This window comes from Mobula birostris, chromosome 16 (genome assembly GCF_030028105.1).
Source record: "Mobula birostris isolate sMobBir1 chromosome 16, sMobBir1.hap1, whole genome shotgun sequence".
Classification (NCBI taxonomy): domain Eukaryota; kingdom Metazoa; phylum Chordata; class Chondrichthyes; order Myliobatiformes; family Myliobatidae; genus Mobula; species Mobula birostris.
Window position 1 is genome coordinate 32,653,071 of NC_092385.1, and position 23,302 is coordinate 32,676,372.

At 40.0% G+C, this 23,302-nt stretch overlaps 2 protein-coding genes across 4 annotated transcripts in view; one reads left to right on the forward strand and one right to left on the reverse strand.

The window, feature by feature from the left end:
• The first annotated feature begins 2,661 nt into the window (after positions 1-2,661).
• The window catches only part of slc25a26 (solute carrier family 25 member 26), a 241,053-nt gene continuing 220,412 nt past the window's right edge, over positions 2,662-23,302 (forward strand). For all 3 annotated transcript variants that reach the window (XM_072280527.1, XM_072280530.1, XM_072280528.1), the window contains exons 1-2: positions 2,662-2,923; positions 7,854-8,010. In XM_072280527.1, coding sequence (XP_072136628.1) covers positions 2,888-2,923; positions 7,854-8,010 — 193 coding nt within the window. In that variant the 5' untranslated portion in view covers positions 2,662-2,887. The remainder of the gene's footprint in view (positions 2,924-7,853; positions 8,011-23,302) is intronic.
• On the reverse strand, positions 20,714-21,259 carry LOC140210860 (large ribosomal subunit protein eL21-like). The gene has a single exon (XM_072280120.1). It carries the CDS (start codon positions 21,219-21,221, stop codon positions 20,751-20,753), a length of 471 nt encoding a protein of 156 aa, XP_072136221.1. The 5' UTR covers positions 21,222-21,259; the 3' UTR covers positions 20,714-20,750.

Consider the following 23,302-nt stretch of genomic DNA (forward strand, 5'->3'; position numbering starts at 1 on the left):
GTGAATTGTGTTAATGTGATCTGCATGGACAGGCTTTAGAACTATGTCAGATAGACAATGAGAATTGAGTCAGTTGAGTTATTCAACTGCACATGGCAAAGTGGAGATGAGAAAGGTTATAGAAATGGAAATGGACAGATGTGCTGATGGAACTAATATATGTTGAAAACTAGAGGTTAAACAGGACTTGGTGAAAGAGGACATCTCTTTTTCCTTTTATTAGGGGTAGGGAGAGCTTGTGGTATGTCGAATTATTGGGTGAATGATTAGTTTTTGTTGCCGTGCAGATCATGGTCTTTACTGGGGGCCTTGCTATTGCAAGGTGGGTGGAGGATGCTGATGCTTTTTTAGTGGAAGTGGGCGGGGGTGGGGGTGGGGAATTTTGTTGCTTTGCTGCTGCTTGTGTGTGGGAGAGGAGTAGGGGAGGTTTGGGGGTTCTAATGTTTTAACTGTCATTCATTCTTTGGGGTACTCATCTGTTTTTGTGAGTGTCTGTGAAGAAAAAGAGTTTCAGGATGTATATTGCATATATTTCTCTGATATTAAATGGAACTATTGAACTAATATTGAAAGTAATCCTTTTAGCCGCAAACAATGAACAAGAAGAATTACTCTGGAGAATAGTGCAGTGAATGCTAAGAATTTAGATTCAAGTAATGAAAAATAAAATTTGGAAAATCTGAAATGGACATTTTTGTTTTAATTGTGTTCTTTCTTGTAGAATTGTTTAATTTATGTTTTTCTTGTGAATGCTGCTTATGTGATGATATAGGTCTGTAACACTGCTGCACCTGTACTTATGCACTTAACAACAAGCTCAACTTGATTTCACATAAAAATAGTCTTCTGTTCACCTTGATTTGTCAAAAGCCCATCTAAGTTTATTGGCCACTTTACACCTGTACCCTTGCTTGTTAATGCAGATACCTAATCTGGCAATCACGTGACAGCAACTCAATGCGTACAAACATGCAGACATGGTCAAGTAGTTCAGTTGTTGTTTAGACCAAACATCAAAGTGGGGAAGAAATGTGAAGTAAATGACTTTGATCCTGGAATGATTGTTGGTGCTTTATGGAGTGATATGAGTTATTTCAGAAACTGCCAATCTTCTGGGATTTTCAGGCACCACGTTCTCCAGAGTTTACAGAGGATGGTGCAAAAAAAACTTTCAGTGAGTGTCAGTTCTGTGGGCAAAACCGGATTGTTAATGAGAGAGATCGGAGGAGAATGACCAGATTGGTTCAAGCTGACAGGAGAGTGACAGTATCTCAAGTAACCAGGTGTTACAACAGTAGTGTGGAGAGAAGCATCTCTGAATGCACAACTTGTTGAACCTTGAAGTGGATGGGCTACAACAGCAGGACACCACAAATGTACACTCAGTCGCTACTTTCACTAGACACAGGAGATACCTAATAAAGTGGCTACTGAGTATAATTCACTAATTATCATCCAGGAGAGCACTTTGTCATTTATTCCAGTCTGGCTGATAGGTGACTCCAGATCTATCAAAGTGTTTGATCTTTCACTGTCATCTTAGTTCAGAGGTGATTACGGATAGTCCATAAATGCAGGGATTGCCAGTTCGTTGAAAGAATAACACAAAAAAGAAATCAATATTCTTTGAATGAATAGCACAAAAAAGAGCTGGAGTTTGATGTATATGTGAAACCTGATCTTTTTGGATGATATCACTAACTGACCTTCAGCGAGTTATTCAGAATCATGATGCATTTGAATGCAGTACCTGTTAACTACCAGTGTCATCTGGTCCCTATATAGAATCTGCAATTCTAGGTTAGGCAGAATAATTATTCCTCCAACTTCCATGTTAGAAACATGAGGGCTGGTACATATTTTCAAGTATCTTTTTTTGGTAATGCAGGAATCAGGAATATTAACCACATTTAAAATACTGGTGATAGTTGCACTGGGTTGTTGTTGCTATTCGTGCTTTCTCTGGAGATTTTGATGCAGAAGTGGGCAAACCTACAGTAATGAAACCACATCCGACGTCTGGGAAGCAGTGACCTGCAAGGAGAAAGTTGGTGAAGGTAAATGTGAATGAACCTTGAGAATACCTCATGGAGAGAGAGTACCGGGAACGAAGCAATTACAATGGCTTGCCGTACGTGTGTACAGACTGAAATGTTGTTAGGATCATTACCTGAAGACATTTATTATGTGATCAATTATACACGAGATCCTGTACATACTGGAAATCCAGAGCAACACACACAAAAGGCTGGAAGAACTCAGCAGGTCAGATAGCATCTATGGAAATGAATAAATAGCCGACGTTTCAGACCGAGTCCCTCTATTATGACTGATGAAGGTTATCGGCCCGAAACATCGACTGTTTATTCATTTCCGTATTTGCTGCCTGACCTGTTGAGCTCCTCCAGCCTTCTTTGTGTGTGTTGTAGGTGCTTAGCGCATATCGGCCTCTGTTGGTCACTGACCCAGGAGCAGGCACTACAACAGATAACCTGACCCGCTATTCCCCTGCATCAGTACACCACGTGGGTTCGTTTCTTTTCAGTGGAAGTCACAACCCGGAGAGCTGATTGGTTAAAAGTAGCTGTCAGTCATAAACCTGGGCAGCTGATTGGGTAAAACTCAGCAAATCGAGCATCATCTATAGAGAGGAAAGTTTATTTTCTTTTATAGAAGCTGCCTGGATTGCTGGACTGCTACAGCATTCTGTGTGTGTTGTTCAAAATTTCCAACATTTGTAGAATCTCCTGTGCCGATCGGTCAAAGCATCCTGCCGGTCAAAATCTTCCCTCTTTGGGCTGGTGCATCAACCTGGAAGTACTTTTGGAGGTCACGGAAAGATGGCGCTGCCTAGTTACCGCTGAACCGAGCCTTTGCCAAAAAAGTAATGATGGAGGTCAGGGGGTTTATGTCGTCGTTAGTGGTGAGTATCTGTGTGTAAATGTGGCATGCCTATGGATCTTTGTGTGGAAATGTGGTGCATCTCTACTCTGTGGAATAGAAACGGTTTGGCTCAGCGCAAGTTAATGAATAAATAAGCGATTACCTGGATGTTTATGCATTTACTGGGAAGGAGTTAAACTTCAGTAAAGTCGGTCTGGGGCTGCCGACAGTTCAAGTGCAGCACTAAATCTTTCCATTGATCACATGCACTTTTTTGTACAATTCACACACTTTGTCCTTGAAAATGAAAGCAAGTGTTAGTCTTATTGATTTGCTCAATACCATTTTTTAAATCGTTTTTGTAACAGTGATCACACTGGACATTTTTTAACTTAAGCATGTTTTGGAGTTATCTGAAATATGCTATATAAATCCTACTTTCCTTTTTGGGAAATATTTTAAAATTTGCAGCAATGTTTCACATCGGTTATTTACTGATGCTCATTGTTAGCTGAAAGTTGTTCTGGTGTCCCAGATATATGTATATGGGTCCAAACATAGAAGTTAGTTGCCGTATCTTAGTGACATGCTGAACCTTCTTTACCTCCTGAAAAAGTAAAGATACCAATGTGCCTTCTCGTGTGCTGGGCCTGAACAAGCCATCCGTTATGTTGAGTCCCAGGAATTTCATGCTGCTGTCTCTTCTCCGCTGATTTTTACCCCAATTCAGATTGGGGCATGTTTGCTTTCCTTCCTCTTACTGAAGTCAACAATAATCTCTTTAATCTTACTGACATTGAGCAAGTAGTTTTTGTTGTGGTATTTCTCAACCAGCTGTTCTGCCTCTCCTGTACACTGAGCATTATCACCTGCGATTCATCCAACAACAGTGGTGGTGTCAACAAATTTGTTTATGGCCTTGGACTATATTTAGCCACTCAGTTTACATGTGTGTAGACAGTAGAACAGGGGCTATACAGGCAGAATAGAGGTGGGCTGAGCCAATGGTCAATGAAGAGATGTTACTAATCCTTACCGATTGAGGTTTAATGATATGACATGGTTTATACAGGTTCCCCCGCCATCCAAAGGTAGAGTGTTCCCATGAAATGGTTCATAAGCCGGAATGTCAGAAAGCAAAGAAGCAATTACCATTAATTTATATGGGAAAAAATTGTGAGCATTCGCAGACCCAAAAATAACCTACCAAATCATGCCAAATAACATAAAACCTAAAATAACAGTAACATATAGTAAAAGCAGGAATGATATATAGGCTGTATATTCATCATAAAGTAGAAATGCTTTTCCACAATCATTGCCACACTGTTCTCCATAGCGAAATCTCACGCAAGCGCTCTCGGCAGAAACACGGCATAAACACTCTCTCCAGTAACCTTTAAGCTATGAAGCTGCCAAATCATACCAAATAACACCTAAAAATACACAGCCTATATAAAGTAGAAATAATGTACGTACAGTGTAGTTTCACTTACCGGAATTGGGAAGACAGCACCAAGCACACTGACGATGATGTGTTAGGCTGAGTCGTCGGAGGTTGGGGTGGTGCAGTGGCCCCCACCCTCCGGGCAGCGACCCGATACCGATCTGCGAAGCATGCAGGGGTACAGCAGTGGCTGGAACGCACTCAGCACATCTTTAAGAAAAAAAGCCGAAATGAACAAGCTAATTAATTATGTGCCGGGTGGCACCTAATTAATTAGCTTGTTTTTTTCGGCTTTTTTTTTCCTTAAAGATGTGCTGGGTGCCTCCCGGCTACCGCTGCATTCTTCGCTGATCGGTATCTGTCCGCGGCCCGGGGGTTGGGGTGGTGGGACACTGGGGTGTCATCTGTTTCCATCAGGGTAGGCAGGTCATCTTCTCCTATGTCTGCCTGCCTCGATGTCAAAGGTCTAGGTTCGTCGTCTGCTGTGGCTGATGTGGAAGGCTTGCTTGATTGCTAAGCCTTGCGCATTTTTAGATCATACGGTTCTTTGTAAGGACTCAAACCATCCTGCAAATATGCCTTAAACCGATGTACCCTTTCAAAATTAAAGTCGTACTTTATCATTGCAGCGAAAATCTCACGCAGTTGCTTCACATTCAGTTCCTGCACAGCTTCACTTTTGGTCTGTTCACTACTGCATTCAGTTTCGATTGTTATCCTTTTCTCTTCCAATTGTATCAGCTCTTCATCTGTCAGTTCTTGGTCATGGGATGCCAAAACCTCTTCAACATCATCTTCGTCAACTTCCAGAAGCCAAACTCACCTTGTCCTTACTTCGTTCACCACAATCAAAACGCTTAATTGTGTCTAGTTTTACGCTAAGTGTAACACCCTTACAAGCTCTTTCAGGCTTTTCCGATACCTTAGAACTCATCTTGCTAACGGATGCTCACAGGCATGTGTTTAAGCAATGCCGGCGAGAATGCAGTTCTGAATCCGGGGGAGAGTGGCTACCTTTTTATCACGCGCTGCCTTTTTTGGTAACAGTGAAAACACCTTCTGTTAGCGAAAACAGGTAACTAATGTAGGTCTTTCGTAACAGTGAGGTTTCGTAAAGCGAACGTTGGAGAAGCGGGGGACACCTGTACTTAGAAACGCAACTGAATGTTTAGCTATACAAAGAATAAAATTCCTGTGATCTCACAAGATTTCTTATTGTATTTGGTTCATGTGTCCTTCCATCTTTTTAAAGGTGGCTAAGAAAATAGATCTGATTGCATAAATAAGGATGCAGCAAGTGAGCACAAGCAATAGTTACTTTTGAACTCAATTCTAGTTGTTGGCGTGAAAATATAAAATAATGAACATGCAGCACCTTTTCCAAGAACAAATCACTTGCAAAATTACTCACTGCCTTGTGTCTTCTAACCTTCCATGTTATAATGGTATCATGCTCCAGTATGATCTGTTTTTGAACTGACTCTCCCAATATGCAGTGCTTTGTATTTCATTACCTTGTATTCACTGTAGAAGAGAATAAAACCTTTGGCTGACTGTTGGTAAATAAAAAAATTGCGCTTAAAGAGCCTTAGACACAGTTTGAAGATGTTGAGAAGCAGTTCACAGACAAGTGTTGATTCTGTTTATAAATATCTATCAGTTAGGGATAGAATGAGGTATTAGTCCTTCTAGCCTGCTTTATTGTTTTATAAAGATCATAACCGATCTGACTATCTCCATGACAATTTATCACCTCATTGCTTATTGAGTGTCTGTCTATAGATGCCTTAAAATATTCTGAAGAACTGCTTCTACACTCTTCTGGAAAGAGTACCAAAGGTAGTTCAGCTTCTATCCCCTCATGCTCTTCTAAGCACTAGGAAATAACAGTCTGACCTATCCAAATTTTTCTTCATAAGACAACCCTCCATTCCAGATGCAAGTCAGTTAAATTACTGAATGGCTCCCAGTTCATGAAAAATCATTCATTAACTTTCTTTTTAAAAGGAGACCAATACTGTAGCAAGTATTCTAGATGTGGTCTTATCATTGCTGTAGCATGCTCTCTCTACTTTTGTGTTATGAAATATGACAGCTGGTTAATGCCCAGAATGTTCCCATGAACAACAACATGCTTTATTTATTTTGGTTGAATGATGAGCATTGGGAATAACTTGCCTGTTTTTGTTTCAAACAGAAAACTTAAAAAAAAATTCTTCTTGCGCATTTGTTTGTGAGCTTTTGTCTTTGTGTGCAGTTTTTCATTGATCCTATACTATTTCTTTGTTCTGCTGTGTTTCTCAAGGTAATAAGTGGTGATAATACACACATTGATGGTAAAATTACTTTGAAATAATGAATCATGAGTGAACAGGCAGGATCTTAGTTAATGATCTGCTTTAAAAAAAATGGCACTCCTGTTAGTGTAGTAGTTCTCAAGTACTGTCCAAGTAAGTTAACCTATATTTGTCTTCCAGTCTCATGGAATTTTAATTTACTACCCTTCTGACTTGGAATAAAGTGTGCACTAGCCAGAGCATAGCTGCTTTTGGCCAGGCATGATGCCGTTCAATGCAGTAACTGTTGCTTAGTGAGAGCAACACACACAGAGTGCTGCAGGAACTCAGCAGGCCAGGGAAGCATCAATGGAAAAGAGTACAGTTGACATTTCGGGCTAAGATGTTGACTGTACTCTTTTCCATAGATGCTGCCTGGCCTGCTGAATTCCTCCAGTATTTTGTGTGTGTTGGTTGAATTTGCAGAATCTGCAGATTTCCTCTTATTTGTGTCTCATTAATGAATTTCCATTTTATGCAGTTTTGCAGAAATTACCTCAATACATCATTCGTTTCCTACTTTTTCCCCGTTTTTGTTAAAAGTATTTTTTTAAATTAGAGCTTTTCTTTAAGAACCTATAATGTGCATTAGTCTTCTTAAACTTTTAAGGAAAATGATCAAAAATTTCAAAAATCCATAAGAATTATAAAGTAGTACTTCATGACATTAAAAACTGTTGTGTTCCACAATTCTTAGGATAATTCATAGTTTATTTATCAAAGTGTTGCACTCTTGTAAAGAGAACTTAAACTTGTGAAGCACCTGTCTTTTACCAATCAGATAATCCTTATTGAAAAATAAGGAATTTTGATTACAAAGGTATCCTGCATATGGTATGTGAATATTTACTAGGTTTTGAGGCTTTTGTCTGGACAGTAAGCAATAACACTTTCTGTAGATGCAAAGTGCAACAGATCTGCAAAACTATGTTATGGTGAATCACACACAAAATACTTGAGAAACTCAACAAGTCAGGCAGCTTCTATGGAGGGGAATAAATAGTCAATGTTTATGGCCAGGACCCTTCAACAGGACTCAAAACGTTAATTGTTTATTGCCCTCTATGGAAGCTGCCTAACCTGCTGAGTTCCCCCAGCATTTTTCCAGCATCTGCAGAACCTCTTGTTCACGTTATTGTGGTACAGCCAGAACATGTGATTGACATTATCTTTGCTTGTTGCTTTAGGCCGGTGGTATGGCAGGGATGTGCGTGGATCTGACCCTGTTCCCACTGGACACCGTGAAAACCAGACTACAGAGTCAGCAAGGGTTTTACAAGGCTGGAGGATTTCGTGGGATTTATGCTGGAATTCCTTCTGCAGCTATAGGATCTTTTCCCAATGGTAAGTGATATTGGAACTCGAGTTCACACCATTTTCGAAAGTATGTGACCTGATGGAATATTAACATTTTGTTATTTCCATTTCTTCCACCAAACCGGGCTTCCTGCTTTAGCACTGAACTTTAGTCCCTGTATGCTCATAACTGCGTGGCCAAATTCTGCACTAACTCCATCTGCAAGTTTGCAAACAATAACCACTCTAGTGTGCCATTGTAATGGGCTGGATTAATCAGACCCAACATTTTGAGTGTCCAGGAGGTATAATAAGCGTACAATCACAACAAAATAACTTAAGCCTAATTTATTATCGTAAAAATATAAATCACGAATAAACCACATAAATCACATAGCAAAAAAGATTTCCACAAGGTTTTTAGGGCGAAACCAGGAAAGGTACCCCAATAAATAGAAGTTTCACAACCATAAAGCAACTATGAGATAGACAAACAATTTTGTTCTTTTGTTCTTATGGTATTAACTGAGCCCGGTTTCTTTCAACACATCCCATTTGTCCATTAACACAGTATTCAGCATACCCATATAAATTAATTAGACATTGTAATGATCACTCCTCATCTATTTGTCCACCATTGTTTTGGATACAACATTCCTCAGAATTACAAAATAATATCAAAATTGCATATAAGTGATAAACTCGTATCCAAAAAAGAATCTATCAGCTCAACTTGACAGACACTAAGAAGGAATCCATAATCTAGCTCACACAGTGGACAGCAAATATTGATTCATTAACAGACATCCAGACCCCATATGCTAAGGGTTCAGAAAACATTAAATCGTAATTTTGAATTGTTCAAACATTTATTCAATGTCTTACAAAATTGAATATGACACAGCCATATCATAAATAATGATGAGTCAGAGTACAGGAAGGAGACAGAGTTTAGTGACATGGTTTCATGACATCTCCGTCAATGTCAGCTAAAGAAAAGGATTGGCAATTGACTTCAAAAATGGGGGCGTTGCTCATGCTCCTGTCTACATCAATGGTGTTGAGGTTGAAGGCTTCAAGTTCCGAGGAATGAACATTAACAATAGGTTTGATGTCACATCCGTGAAAGCTCATCAATGCCTCAACTTCCTCAGGAAGTTAAAGCAATTTTGCTTATTTCTGTCGACCTTTACCAATTTTTATTGAGGCACTGTAGAATGTATTCCATCTGAACATATAAGGACTAGGTATGGCAATTATGACTGCCAGAAACTGCCAAGGAAGCTCCCCAAAACCTTGACTTTTTGAGGAGAGTAAGGAATTTTGACTTGTCTCCATCAACCCTTACCAATTTTTACTGATGCACCATAGAAAACATTCTACCTGGATACTGACTTGGTGTGGCAGTTGCTCTGTATGTCACTGCCAGAAACTGTAGAGAGTAGTGGCCACAGTTCAGCACATCATGGAATCCAGCCTCCCCTCTATGGATTCTGTCTATACTTCTGATTGCTTCAGTATAGCAGTCACCATAATCAAAGACTCTTCCCACCTAGACATTATCTTATTCCTCCGTACAGAAGATACAAAAGCCTGAACATATATACCACCAGGTTCAAACTCTTGAATGGACCTCTTGTGTGATAAGATGGACCACTGACCTCACAATCTACTTCATTATGCTCATGCACTTGATTGTTTACCTCCACTGCAATTTCTCTGTAGCTGTTAGAGTTTATTCTAAGGATTCCGGAGAAGGGTCTCAGCCCAAAACGTTGACTGTTTATTCATTTCCATAGATGCTGCCTGACCAGCTGAGTTCCTCCAGCATTTTGTGTGTTTTGCTTTCGATTTCCAGCATCAGCAGATTTTCTGCGTTTAGATTTTGTTCTGCATTGTTATTGTTTAACTTTGTTCCACCTCAATATCTGTGTAATGATTTGATTTGTATGGACATTATGCAAGATGAGCTTTTCATTATATCTTGGTGCATATGTCAATAATATTCCGTTACCTATAACTGTCTATATTTTTGTTTCTGTTTCTTTGTTCTGTTTTTAAGCCTCTTTTCTGTCAGACCACCTTCCTTTTATTTCAGCTTATCCTTTTTAAATTGCTGCCCATTATTCCCTTTTTCAAGGAGATATCTTCTATGTCTTTTCACACAACTCCAGGTTGGACCCTCCAGTTTGTATCGCTGGCATGTGAATATGGCCCACCATTGATAACTCTAGTAAACTATGACTTTTCCCTAGCCCCAGCCTATTCTAACCCACCATGTCTATAACCTTGAACTTTTGTCAAAAAACTGGCCATATTCTGATGTCCATGAATTCTCACTAGCTCTTCGTTAAACTAATGTAGCTCTTGGTATATTGGTGCTTCAGTTAAAACAGTTAGTTTCATGTCTGCATCTGTCGATGGACTTGTCTTACTGTCGTGGTAACTTCAGTCTCTCAGAATTCTCAGGTGTGGTTTAGGTTGGTCAATATGCCTTATCCAATTTAAGATGGCGCAGGTGAAATACAGCGGCGATTTACTGGCAGCAAACGAAACTATTAACTATTCTGTTATCACACTTTTTCTGGGAAACGATCACAGCAGTCAATATCTGTAACTCCCCTTTCGGAGATGAGCTATTGAACTACTCGTATAACCTGGTATTTCTGCAATGTGAACTAAAGTCCAGAAGGAGCACAATGATTGCGGTGTGACAAGTACGCACTGAATTGAGGCGGTGGGGTTCAAGTCTGAGAGCAAGGAACAAGGCCATTGCTGGAGTGGTCTTGGAGCTGATTTGAAGCAGGAGATCTGAGGCGAGGCAGAATGAGGTAGTGGAGCTCAGGCCCCAGAGTGTATTGAGGTGGTGGAGCCCAGTCCTGAGAGTGAGGAACGACCTGCTGTTTGGCCAATTTATGTACCAGGTTAGATTGAAAAGGTCAGGGCATTGAGGTTAGAAGTGAGGGATGAGCTGGTGGTCAGCTTGCTGCTCGGCAAGGTTTACTTGCTTCTGCACTAAACTGAGGCTGTGACCTGCAACTAATGAGCTCTTGAATTGGCTGCGACTGGCTTCGTGACTGTGAACCCACTTTCGTGAACTTTAGTTCTGACTGTTATTTGCTTACTTTTTATTGTTTGTATAACTTGTTCATTTTTTTTGCACATTGATGGCCTTTTTGAATGGGTACTATCTGGTTTCTTTGTTTTGTGGCTGCCTGTAAGGAGACGAATCTCAAGGTAGTATATAGATACATACCTAGATAATTAATGTACTTTGAACTAATTTCCTTCCTACACTCATGATGCTTTCTGCCATATGGACCTTGAGTTCCAAAATTCATGATTTTAAGCATTTTTCTTTCATTAGGACACTCCTTCAAACTTAATTGACTGCTTCAGTAATTAGTTATTAAACCACTTTTTTTTTAAACATTAATTGGTCCTAAAAGCAGTCTATTTAAAGAGCAGAGGAAACAGCAGTACAGTGGTCATAATTATATTTTAAAATCTGCATAAAATCAATTTCTATCTTTTTGGTTGTTGATCTTGATTTAGCATTATCCAACCATCTTTTATGGCTGGCTGAAGCCATTGAAGGCAGTTTGAGCTGTCTTCACTTCAACTATACAGTGGATTTCGGTTAATAGGGACACATTGGGACCAGTACAATTTGGCCCAATTAAGTGGCAGTCCTAAATAGCCAGTTTCATGGAAATAGTTGGGAAGGTATATAAAAGACAAACTGCCATTGAACTGTGTAACAAAATATTTATTTAAATGAAATACAGAACAAATGAGAACACCCTAAATATACCACAGTACTATAAAACTTGCATTAGTTCCAAATAGCTATTGACATAGGAATTCAACCAGTGCACGCTGCCGTGTTCTTTTGATTGACTGTCAATGAATAAAATTAGCCGAGACACTAATGCTTTCAGAATCAGGTTTAATATTGGCATATGTCATGAAATTTGTTAGCTCTATAGCAATGAAATACATGATAAATAGAAAAAAAATTGAATTACATTAAGTATATATGTCTATTAGATAGCAAAAAGTAGAAATTAAAAAAGGTAGTGAGGTAGTGTTAATGGGTTCATGGCCCATTTAGGAATTGAATGGCAGAGGGGAAGAAGCTGTTCCTGAATTACTGAGCGTGTGCCTTCAGGCTTTTCTACTTCCATCTTGGCGATAACAATGAGAAGAGGTCACGTCCTGGATGGTGGGGCTGGGGGGCCTTAATGATGGACTCTGCCTTCCAAAGGCACCGTTCCTTGAAGATATTTTGGATACTACGAAGGGTAGTACCCATAATGGAACTGAATAATTTTACAAGTTTCTGCAACTTACTTCAATCTTGCGCAGCAGCGTCCCCATACCAAACAGTGATGCAGCCAGTCAGAATGTTCTCCATGGTACATGTGTGGCAGTTTTTGAGTGTTTTAGTTGACAAACCAAATCCCCTCAAACTCCAAATGAAATATAGCCGCTGTCTTGCCTTCTTTATCACTGCATCAATATGTTGTGTCCAGGTTAGATCCCCAGGAACTTGAAATTGCACACTCTCTCCACTCCTGATTCCCCTATGAGAATTGATCTGTGTTCCCTTGTCTTACCCTTCCTGAAATTCACAATCAGCTCTTACAATCAGTCGGCCCAAAACCTGACTGTACTTTTTTCCATAGATGTTGTCTGGCCTGCTGAGTTCCTCCAGCATTTTGTGTGTGTTGATCTGCTCTTGGGTCTTGCTGATATTGAGTACCAGGTTGTGCAAATTTATAGATAGCGTGTGAGTTGTGTCCAGCCACACAGTCTTGGGTGTAGAGAGGATAGAGCAGTGGGCTAAACACACCCCCCCCTCTAGTGCGCCAATGTTGATTGTCAGCGAGGTGGAGATGTTATTTCCAATCCACACAGATTGTGGTCTTTGAGAATGTCGAGGATCCAGTTGCCAAGGGAGGTACTGAGGCCTGTTCTGTAGCTTTCCGCCCAGAACTGTAGGAATGATGGTGTTAAATGCTGAGCAATAGTCAATATACAGCATCCTGACATGGGCATTTGATTTGCCCAGGTAATGCAAGGCCACGTGGACAGTGAGCAAAACAGTTCACTAACTGCTCATTTTTCACCAACTATCAGTGACAAATATTGCATTTGAACACATACACACAATGGATGCTACTTAAAAACCGTTCACTCTAAGCACATTACTCTGTCTAACAGACACAGTAGTGTACGTGACTGACGCAAGTTAGAACTGCTCAGCAACGGTCTCCTGTCCCAATTAGTGACCTGCACCTCAGTTATCTCCGAGCTTAAGTACGTGGTGTTTCCATGAGTGGACAATCGCAAGGCTGCGGGACTGGATGGCTTCTAAGGCCGGGTACTCAGGATGTGTGCGACGCAACCGGCAGGTGTGTTTACAGACATTTTTAATCTCTCCCTCTCCCAGTGTCGAGTGCCCTCCTGCTTCAAAACATCCACCATTGTTCCTTTACCTAAAAAGACTAAGTGAACATTGTAAACGTAAATTTGCTGGATCAAATAACGACAGCACAAAAAGATCGTTACTTATCTTTTCACCAGTTTATTTCTTCGAGCTCAACCGGCGAGTGAACTTGGTCCTGACATCAGGGGAGAAGCATTCTCATCTCCCCGGCGGTGCGACGAGTTCACTGCCTGATGTCAGAATTGTTAGAAGTTATAAGGCCACCGATACAAAAGAACAATCAGTTTGATAACCATTCCAGCCAAGTCAATGGACTATTGATACAAAAGAACAATCAGTTTGATAAACACTCCAGCCACTTTAATTAAAGAAAGGAATGTCCTACCTGGTTTGTTGAAGCCAAAACTTATTTACAAAGATAAGAACATCCACCAGTTTATGCTTTAATTAAAAATGTCCTGTCTAATTTCCATCAGGGACTGCCTTTTGTCGAAACCAAAAGATGTGAAAAATCAGGAGACATCTTATGTGGATCTGTGTGAACTTTACCCGTATCTTGCTCCAAAGAAGCAACTGTGAGACATTATTCAAGCATACTACAGTCACAGACATAGTTAGTACTTAACCCATTATTTACAGGAAGCTGAGAATCCCCCAATTCCCTTAAACTTTATCAACGTGTCTGAACGACTGGCGTCCTGTCGCACTCACCTCAATAATAAGCAAATGCTTTGAGAGGCTGGTCAAGAACTACATCTGCAGCATGCTACCACCCACACTGGCCCTCCTACAATTTGCCTACCAACATAACCGATTGACAGATGACGCAATAGCCACAGCTCTACACACTGGCCTTACACATCTGGAGAAGAACGATGCTTATGCGAGAATGCTGTTCTTGGACTACAGTTAGGCATTCAACACCATAATTCCCTCCAGGCTTGACAAGAAGCTCAGAGACCTCGGCCTTCACCCTGCCTTGTGCAGCTGGATCCTGGACTTCTTGTCAGATTGCTGGCAAGTGGTAAGAGTTGGCTCCCTCATCTCTGCTCCTCTGACCCTCAACACAGGTGCCCCTCAGGGCTGTGTCCTAAGCCCCGTCCTTTACTCTCTGTATACCCATAACTGTGTCGCCACCCACTGCTCCAATCTGCTAATTACATTTGCTGACGATACTACATTGATTGGCCTTATCTCAAATAATAACGAGGCAGCCTACAGAGAAGAAGTCATCACCCTGACACAGTGGTGTCAAGAAAGCAACTCCCCCTCAGTGTCGCAAAAACAAAGGAGCTGGTTGTGGACTACAGGAGGAATCGAGACAAGCTAAACCCTATTGACATTAATGGATCTGGGGTTGAGAGGGTGAACAGCTTTAAGTTCCTTGGCATACACATCACCGAGGATCTCACATGGTCTCTACATAACTGGCTGTGTGTACAAAAAGCACAACAGTGCCTCTTTCACCTCAGACGGTTGGCATGAGTCTCCAAATCATAAGGACTTTCTATAGGGGCACAGTTGAGAGCATCCTGACTGGCTGCATCACTGCCTGGTATGGGAACTGTACTGTATGGGTGCGGATAGCCCAGCACATCTGTAGATGTGAACTTTCCACTATTCAGCGCATTTACAGACAGGTGCATAAAAAGGGCCCAAAGGATCATTGGGAACCCGAATCACCCCAACCCAAACTGTTCTAGCTGCTACATCCAGGAAACAGTACTGCAACATAAATGCTAGAGCCAGCAGGCTCCGGGACAGCTTCTTTCAGCAGGCAAACGGACTGATTAATTCATGCTGCTACAATTGTATTTCTATGCTATATTGACTGTCCTGTTGTACATACAGTTTATTACAAATTACTATAAATTGCACATTGCACATTTAGACGGAGACGTAACGTAAAGATTTTTACTCCTCATGAAGGATGTAGGAAATAAAGTCTATTCAATTAAGCCACATAGTGTCCCTAATAAATGAATGGAATCCTGGCTATTTACTCATTACTACTTGTTGTTTAAGAGTTGTCCCAAATAAGCGGCTATCCTGATTAACTGATGGCCTAATTAAATGGCCTATAGGATTTCTCCATAATTGTTGCCATGGAAATGGAAGGAATGATTATAATGAGGTGTTCTTAATTACGGCAAATGTGTATTGCTTGCCCACCAAATATAAAATCTGTTTTCTTTATGTTTGGAATGAGCGAGTATGTGTGTTCTCTAACTGTTAAACAATCAAATCACATGGCAATAAAGCTTAAAAAGAAAATAAACAGTAATTTGTCAGCCACTTTCAAATGTCATTTGTCCATTAAGTAATAGTTTGAAGGTGCACTTAATAGAATTGGATTCCTGTAACTGAATTTTAATGCTTTTCTGTAGTGATTAGTATTGTCTAATTAACTATAAAGGTCATCAGTTATAGACGGCTTATCAAATTAAATCTTTTTTTTTCTCATGGTTAGCTTTGTACTTAAGTACTTGTAGATCAACATTTTAACTATTTCTGAAAGATGTAGATTGATATGCTGTTCACGCAGATGAACCGGTTTTGCTGAACATGCAACTGTCAGCAATGTTTAACTGGTGTTCGTTAAGATTGGCATAGTTGACAAGTATTTGAAAACTGTGCCTTCCAACTTTGCTGAGAACACATATGTTGGTGTGAATGGTGGAGAGAGTAGTTTTGTTTTTAATTGTTTGCTCACTACTTTGGATAGAAGTTTTATGATCCATATATTGATACTAATGGAGGAAAGTTGGGGGACAGTTAACTTCTCTAGATGTTTGGTGGAGAGCATTCTGTCTCGTTGCATCACAGCCTGGAATGGAGTCAATGCACAGGGTTGCAAGCGACTGCTGAACATTGTACACTCAGCCATCTCCATTATGGATACAATTCTCCACCATTGAGGACATCGAGAAGTACAGCACAGGAACAGGCCCTTTGCCCATCTAGTGCATGCCGAACAATTTAAGCTGCCTAGTCTCATCGACCTGCACCTGGACCATAGCCCTCCATGTACGTACCAAACTTCCCTTAAACATTGAAATCGAGCTCCCGTGCATCACTTGCATTGGCAGCTCATTCCACACACCCACAACCTTCTGAGTGAAGAAGTTTCCTCTTATGTTGCCCTTAAACTATTCATCTTTCACCCTTAACCCATGACCTCTAGTGGTAGTCCCACTCAACCTTAGTGGAAAAAGCCTGCTTGCATTTAACTTGTCTATACCACTCATAATTTTGAACACCTCTCTCAAACCTCCCCTCAATCTTCTATGTTCAAAAGAATAAAGTCCTAACCTATTCAATCTTTCCTTAGAACTTGGGTCCTCTAGTCCCAGCAACATCCTTGTAAATTTTATCTGTACTCTTTCAACCTTATTTTCATCTTTCCTGTAGGTAGGTGACCAAAACTGCACATAGTACTCCAATTAGGCCTCATCAACGTCTTATACAATTTCAATGCAACATCATATCTTCTGTACTCAATACATTGATTTATGAAGACCAATGTGCCACAAGATTTCTTTATGACCCTATCAACTTGTGATGCTGCTTTCAATGAATTATTAACCTGTATTCCCCGATCTCTGAGTGCCCTACTCTCATTGTGTAAGACCGACCCTGGCTGGTCCTACCAAAGCGCAACACCTCTCACTTGTCTGCATTAAATTCCATCTGCATTTTTTCAGCCCATTCTTCCATCTGGTCCAGATCTTGCTACAAGCCATGACAGCCTTCCTCCCTGTCCACCATACCCCCAATCTTGGTGTCATCTGGAAATTTGCTGATCTAGATTCGCTGAACTACATTATCATCCAGATCATAGATATATATGACAAACAACAACAGACTCAGCACTGATCCCTGAGGCACGCCAGTAGTTACGGGCCTCCAGTCATAGAGGCAACCATCTACTATCACTCTTTAGCTTCTCCCACAAACCCAATGTCTAATCCAATTTACTACCTCATCTTGAAAGCCGAGTGACTGAACCCTCTTGAACAACCTCCCATGCAGAACCTTGTCAAATAGCTTACTAAAGTCCTTGTAGACAACATCCACTGCCTCACCTTCATCAACTTTCCTGGTAACTTCCTCGAAAAACTCTTAACATTGGCTAGAGACAACCTACCATGCATAAAGCCATGCTGACTATCTCTAATCAGTCCATGTCTCTCCAAATACTCGTATCCAGTCCCTTAGAATACCTGCCAATAACTTTCCCAGTACTGATGTCGGGCTCACTGGCCTATAATTTCCTGGTTTATTTTTAGCCCCTTTTTAAATAGGTGAACAACATTAGCTATCCTCCAATCCACTGGTCCCTCATCTTGAATCTTGAAGAGGTGGTGCTTCAAGAAGACAACGTGTCATCAAGGATCCTTGAAATCCAAGACATGCCCTCTTCTCATTACTACCATTGTGGGAAGGTACAGTAGGGTGAGGACCCTGCACAGAGATTCAGAAACAGCTTCTCTTCCTCTGCCATCAGATGTCTGAATATTCTGTGAACACTGCCTTGTTATTCCCTTCTTTGCACGTTTTTACTTTATACTTTATTGTCACCAAACAATTGATACTAGAACGTACAATCATCACAGCAATATTTGATTCTGTGCTTCCTGCTCCCTGGATTACAAATCGATAGTAATTATTAAAAATTTAAATTATAAATCATAAATAGAAAATGGAAAAATGGAAAGTAAGGTAGTGCAAAACAAACCGAGAGGCAGGTCCAGATATTTGGAGGGTACGGCCCAGATCTAATTGATGTTAGTTTTCTGCCTTTGCACTGTATTGCTGCCACAAAATAACAAATTTGTAAATTATCTTAGTCAATGATAGTTCTGATTCTGAGATTTCTGCTTGAGGTGCATTAGGGCCATCTTATGATCTCCCAAGTGTTCATGAGGGAAAAGTAAATGATGTGCACCAGTGGTGTTTAACATAGCCTGTGGGCCAGAATACTCCCCAGACTGGTTCAGCTTGGGCCGTTTAAGCTGGTCCCCTGCACTCACTGCAGAAGCTGCTTGATCCCCAGAGCTGCTTCCAAATGGATGAAACTCTGTGAGTTGCAGGGCCTTCTCACTGGAAGTGGTAAGTTTTAATCCTCAAGATTCCCTGGTTAACATTTGATTAAGCTATACCCCACTGCTTATGCATTGTTAAAGCTGTGTGTTGTTAGATAATGTTAAATACCTGTGAAAGGCTCTGATGTTCTATTATTTTTAGAGATGACTGAAAGTTGAGCTATTAATTATGAACAGGTATGAAATGATAAAGTATATTTAAAATTTAACAATTAATTACTTTTAACATAATCATGTAAATTACTTGAAGTGTGACTGCCTTCCTCTTTGTTGAAAATTATTTTTATGAATATGAGCCAGGTCTAATTCATTGCCTGGATTTTCTGCTTAACTGATGCCATTTGGCATTCCACCATGGGAGGGTCCAGTGTTACTACTGAATGAAAGTAGTGACACATCTCATAGTTCAAGTCTTGCAAGTTATTGTGAATGATCAGAATATTGACACATAGAATCAATTCATTCTGACCTTTCTGACAAAAGTATGTCACTCTTGTTAACTTCCTACCGATTGCCGTGATTTCTTTTTACAAATGAGGTTGTTAATAGTCAGTTAAACTAACATAAGGAATTGGGGAAATTCAATGTGGAATATTGCATCCAATTCTGGAATTCAGGGCATTTTAGAAATGATTGGTTTGGAGAGTATAAAGAGATTAATTGGAAAATCTCTAAGAATAGGAATTATTGTTTGAATAAACTGGAAAAACTTTGGTTGTTCTTAACAAAACAGATCGTGAATGTTAGATTAGATTGATGAAAAACAGATAAAATTAAAATTTAAAAAGGCTCTTTCCACTCTCTGCAAGTGTAAAGGCCAACATAAGCAGTTGATTAATGTATGGAATGTACAAACTGAAAATGTGAATAAAGATTCAATCTGAGCTTCGAAAAGCAAAGGAACTGGATAAATCCTGTTGGAATGTGCAATATATAGAATAGGGTGTGTGAAATTCAAGACTCGCACCACCAGCTTTCAAGAACAGTTACTACCCCTCAACCATCAGGCTTTTGAACAAAAGAGGATAACTACATTCATCTATTGCAATGTTCCCACAACCAGTAGTCTCACCTTAAGGACTCTTTATCTTGTTATTGTGTGCTTTCGATACTTATTGCTATATATTAACATTTGCATTTGCACAGTTGTCTTCTATGCTCTCCTTGCTCTTTCATTGATCCTGTTTATAGTCATTATTTTGTAGATTTGCTGAGCATGCCTGCGGGTTGTATGTGATGACGTATATGTACTCTGATAATAAATTTTACTTTGAACTTCGGTGTTTTGAAGAAATTGAAAATAGTGTGAAGAAAATTGCTATTCAAAGGAGCCAGTGCATATTTGATGTGCTGAATAGTTACTACTTGTTAATAGTATTCTGATTTCTTTGGGTTAGTTCTGGCATAAATTGTGCCATCCTTTGCACTGGTTTTAAAATCATTGATATGGCTGCAGATCCTGTCCACGATTAAATTAATTAGGCAGGAGAGTGTCCATGAATTGCATGCACTCTTTGTCAAGGCTCTTAAAATAAATGGTATTTCATTTTAAGTAGCTAGAACACCAATTCTGTCTTTGAAATGTATTAAATGATGCAAATTGGTAAAATCATGTAACAAGCAAGCTGTAAATAATGCATAATGTTTTCAAGAGTCATTTTCAGTTCCTTTTTTATATGTCAACATTGTCCTGTATATGCGATATGCACAACGGTTAAAGGAAGCTGATTTTGTGGTAATTATGTTTCACATTACTGCTGTTAGTTCAAAGAATATTTTTTAATGTTCTAAGCTAAGTTCTAAAATGCTAACCGACTATGCTGTTTCATAGGAGATTTTACAATTGCAACTAAACAAATGAGTATAAATCTTTGAATCACAACGTGAAAATGATACTCTTATTTGCAATCAGATTAGGCTGTCTGCTGTGATCAAAGTTCTGCTGTGTTGTTTTGAAATAGTGTGTGTTGCCTGGGCCTATAGTTTATTTATCATCCTCTGTCCTTTTCCATTTATTAATTGTGCAGTTTTACTGCTTAATTTTTCCACATATTTTGACTACAGTTATCAAGCCTGCTTCAGTTTAATATACAGTAATAGATAGATATGGCAATATTATATAGAAATTTTGAGTTTATACCACTTTTAACTGCAGACATCACTTGCCTGGTGTATTTAGTTTATTCTATTTTTTTTTTGGAGAGAGAGACATTTATTCAAGTTTATAACAATTATGCCATGAACTCGTATGGAATAGGCTCCAGCAGCTGTGGCATGTTGGCCTTCGTTCGCACAAAGTGTGCCTTCCTGGGCTCAGCAGGCTTCCGCTTCAGATCAACCCAAGTCCCCTTTTCCTTTGCCTGTTCATTTGCTTTCACACGAAGCAGAAAACTGTCTCTGCTTTTTGAATGTTTAATGTGCTCCACACGCACATTAATTCTTTTGGCAAGGATCTTGCCCTTGACTTGCTTGTTGATAATAATGCCCACAGCATGTTGTGTAACATTATAAACTCTTCCAGTCTTCCCGTGATAACATTTGTGAGGCATGCCCTTCTGAACAGTACCTGTGCCCTTGATGTCAACAATATCTCCCTTCTTGTATATACTGAAATAGGTAGACAGGGGGACAGGTCCATGCTTGCGGAAAGGCCTTGCGAACATGTATCGTGTTCCGCGCCTTTTACCCTTGGTGTTAGTCATCTTGAAGGTTCACTGCGAGATGGCGCCGCTCCGCAGAAAGGGCTTTATTCTATTTTTCAAACATTTTTCGTTCAAAAACTCACTTTGTTTCAGTTTTATTGAATTAGAGAAGACAATGCCTTAAGTTTCAGGACACACTTTTGCCAAAAATTTGTAACTAATACAATTACAAGTAAGTTAATAAGGACTTATTGCAAATAATTTAAAATTCTTTGAATGCAGCGTATCAGCTGTGTCAGTTCTGAAATGTGTATTTTATTTCTTTACTGCTGGGTGATTAATTTTTGATTTTGTATTGCTTGCTGTGAGTGCTTTGTTTAATAGCTGTTTTCAGTGTGACAAAATTCTCCAGTACAATATGAAGTGTCCCATTTGTGTTAAATGGGGTGGATTATTATCTCATTTCTCACTTCAAAACTGATCTATATATTTTTGCCAGCAGAAATATATTTCTACAATCTGTAATCTTATAATCTGGTAAATCCCTTTCTGTCCTATCATCATCAATGTAAGTGATAGATACTAATTTATCGAGAAATGTACTAAGGTGTTCCAGGGGCAGCACCAAACTCAGCTTAAACTACATTGAAATATTTTGAGGAGAGGCAACATCGTATAGACAGACAGCTAACTGATTCCAACAATTGGAGCCTAGCCAACCCACCTTTAATGATGAACACTCATCTTCAAAGATGAAAGAAGCTGGCGTGTTTTTGAAAATCCACGGCTGAAGAATTTACAACCATAATCAGCCAGAAGTGCTGAGTGGATGATCCTCTTTGAGCCTCATATAAGCTCCTATTCATAGTAGTTTCAATCCTCCATAAATCTGATTTACTAACACAAAAATCATGAAATCCAAAAGAAGATGGTGGTAGCGTACAACACTGCCCAAGGGTGACTTCCCCCACCCCCCCCCCCATGGTTCACAAAACTACTGTTCACTTCTTTTACATCTTTTTCTTCCAAATGCGGTTCTGCTACTGTTGGAGGCTGTGATCTACTGTTCGGTGCCCGTGATCTACATTTTGGTTGTGTTTTTGAGCTGATTGAGCAATCTGGTGCTTTGCTGTCTCCATGAGTCTTGGGGCCATTGAGCTTGGAGGTGGAGTGTGTGAGCCCATGATTGACTCCATTCCTCACCACTCTCACCAACTAAAGTGCTGAGGAAGATTGAAATCATCGAGGCAAGTGTGTGTTCAGCACCGTCGACCAGCCTCTTGCTCACTGCTCCCTAAGGAAGGTCTCTGCATTCAAATGGTCTCTTTCCCTGAATGCTGTCGGAGGTTGGTGCCAGAGCAAGGTTTAATCAGCACTGTTTTGTTGATTGGACTCTGTAGTTCATGCTGTGATGTATTTCCGGTCACTACTTTTCTTGATATTTTGGGTGATTTTGAATCGGTGCGGCCTACAGGTAACACTGAGCTGAACAGAAATATGCCTGGTCTCTTGATTTTGTGTTTCACATTTTTTTTGTTGCAGTTTGCACGATTTGTCTTTTTATGCCCATGGGGGGTATTGATGTTTTCCTTTGTTTCGTGGCTGGCTGTGGGGAAGATGAATTTCAGGGTTGTTTACTGCATACATACTTTGGTAAATGTACTTTGAATCTTTGAAAAAGCCAAGCACATTGGCTGCAACAAAACTTATAAGGTCCCAAATATGCACCTACTTTTTGAGGATTGGTGATGCAAAATTTATAGCACTTCAAATCGAACAACTACAACACTAGCATCTAAACAATAATGTAGTTGCCAAGTTTGCTTTGAACATAGAAAGTGGTAGAAGTCTAATTCAGCTAATCATTACTCCATCAGTCTTTTATAGCCATTAGCTACTGTGGGCGGTGCTGTTGACTTATTCCTTGATGTGTTCACCGCTTAGTTTAGATATTGTCAGGGCCACAGCACCAGATGACCTTAGCAGTCATGGTCTAAGCGTGGAATAAATACCAGAATTCCAGAGATCAAAGTGGCTGCTTTTGATTTTACTTCGATCTTTGTCATGCATATGGAATCATTGTAATTGTCGTTGGCCAGACTGTTGTCTTGTGTCCGGCATTCTCAGTTGCCTTGCTGGTG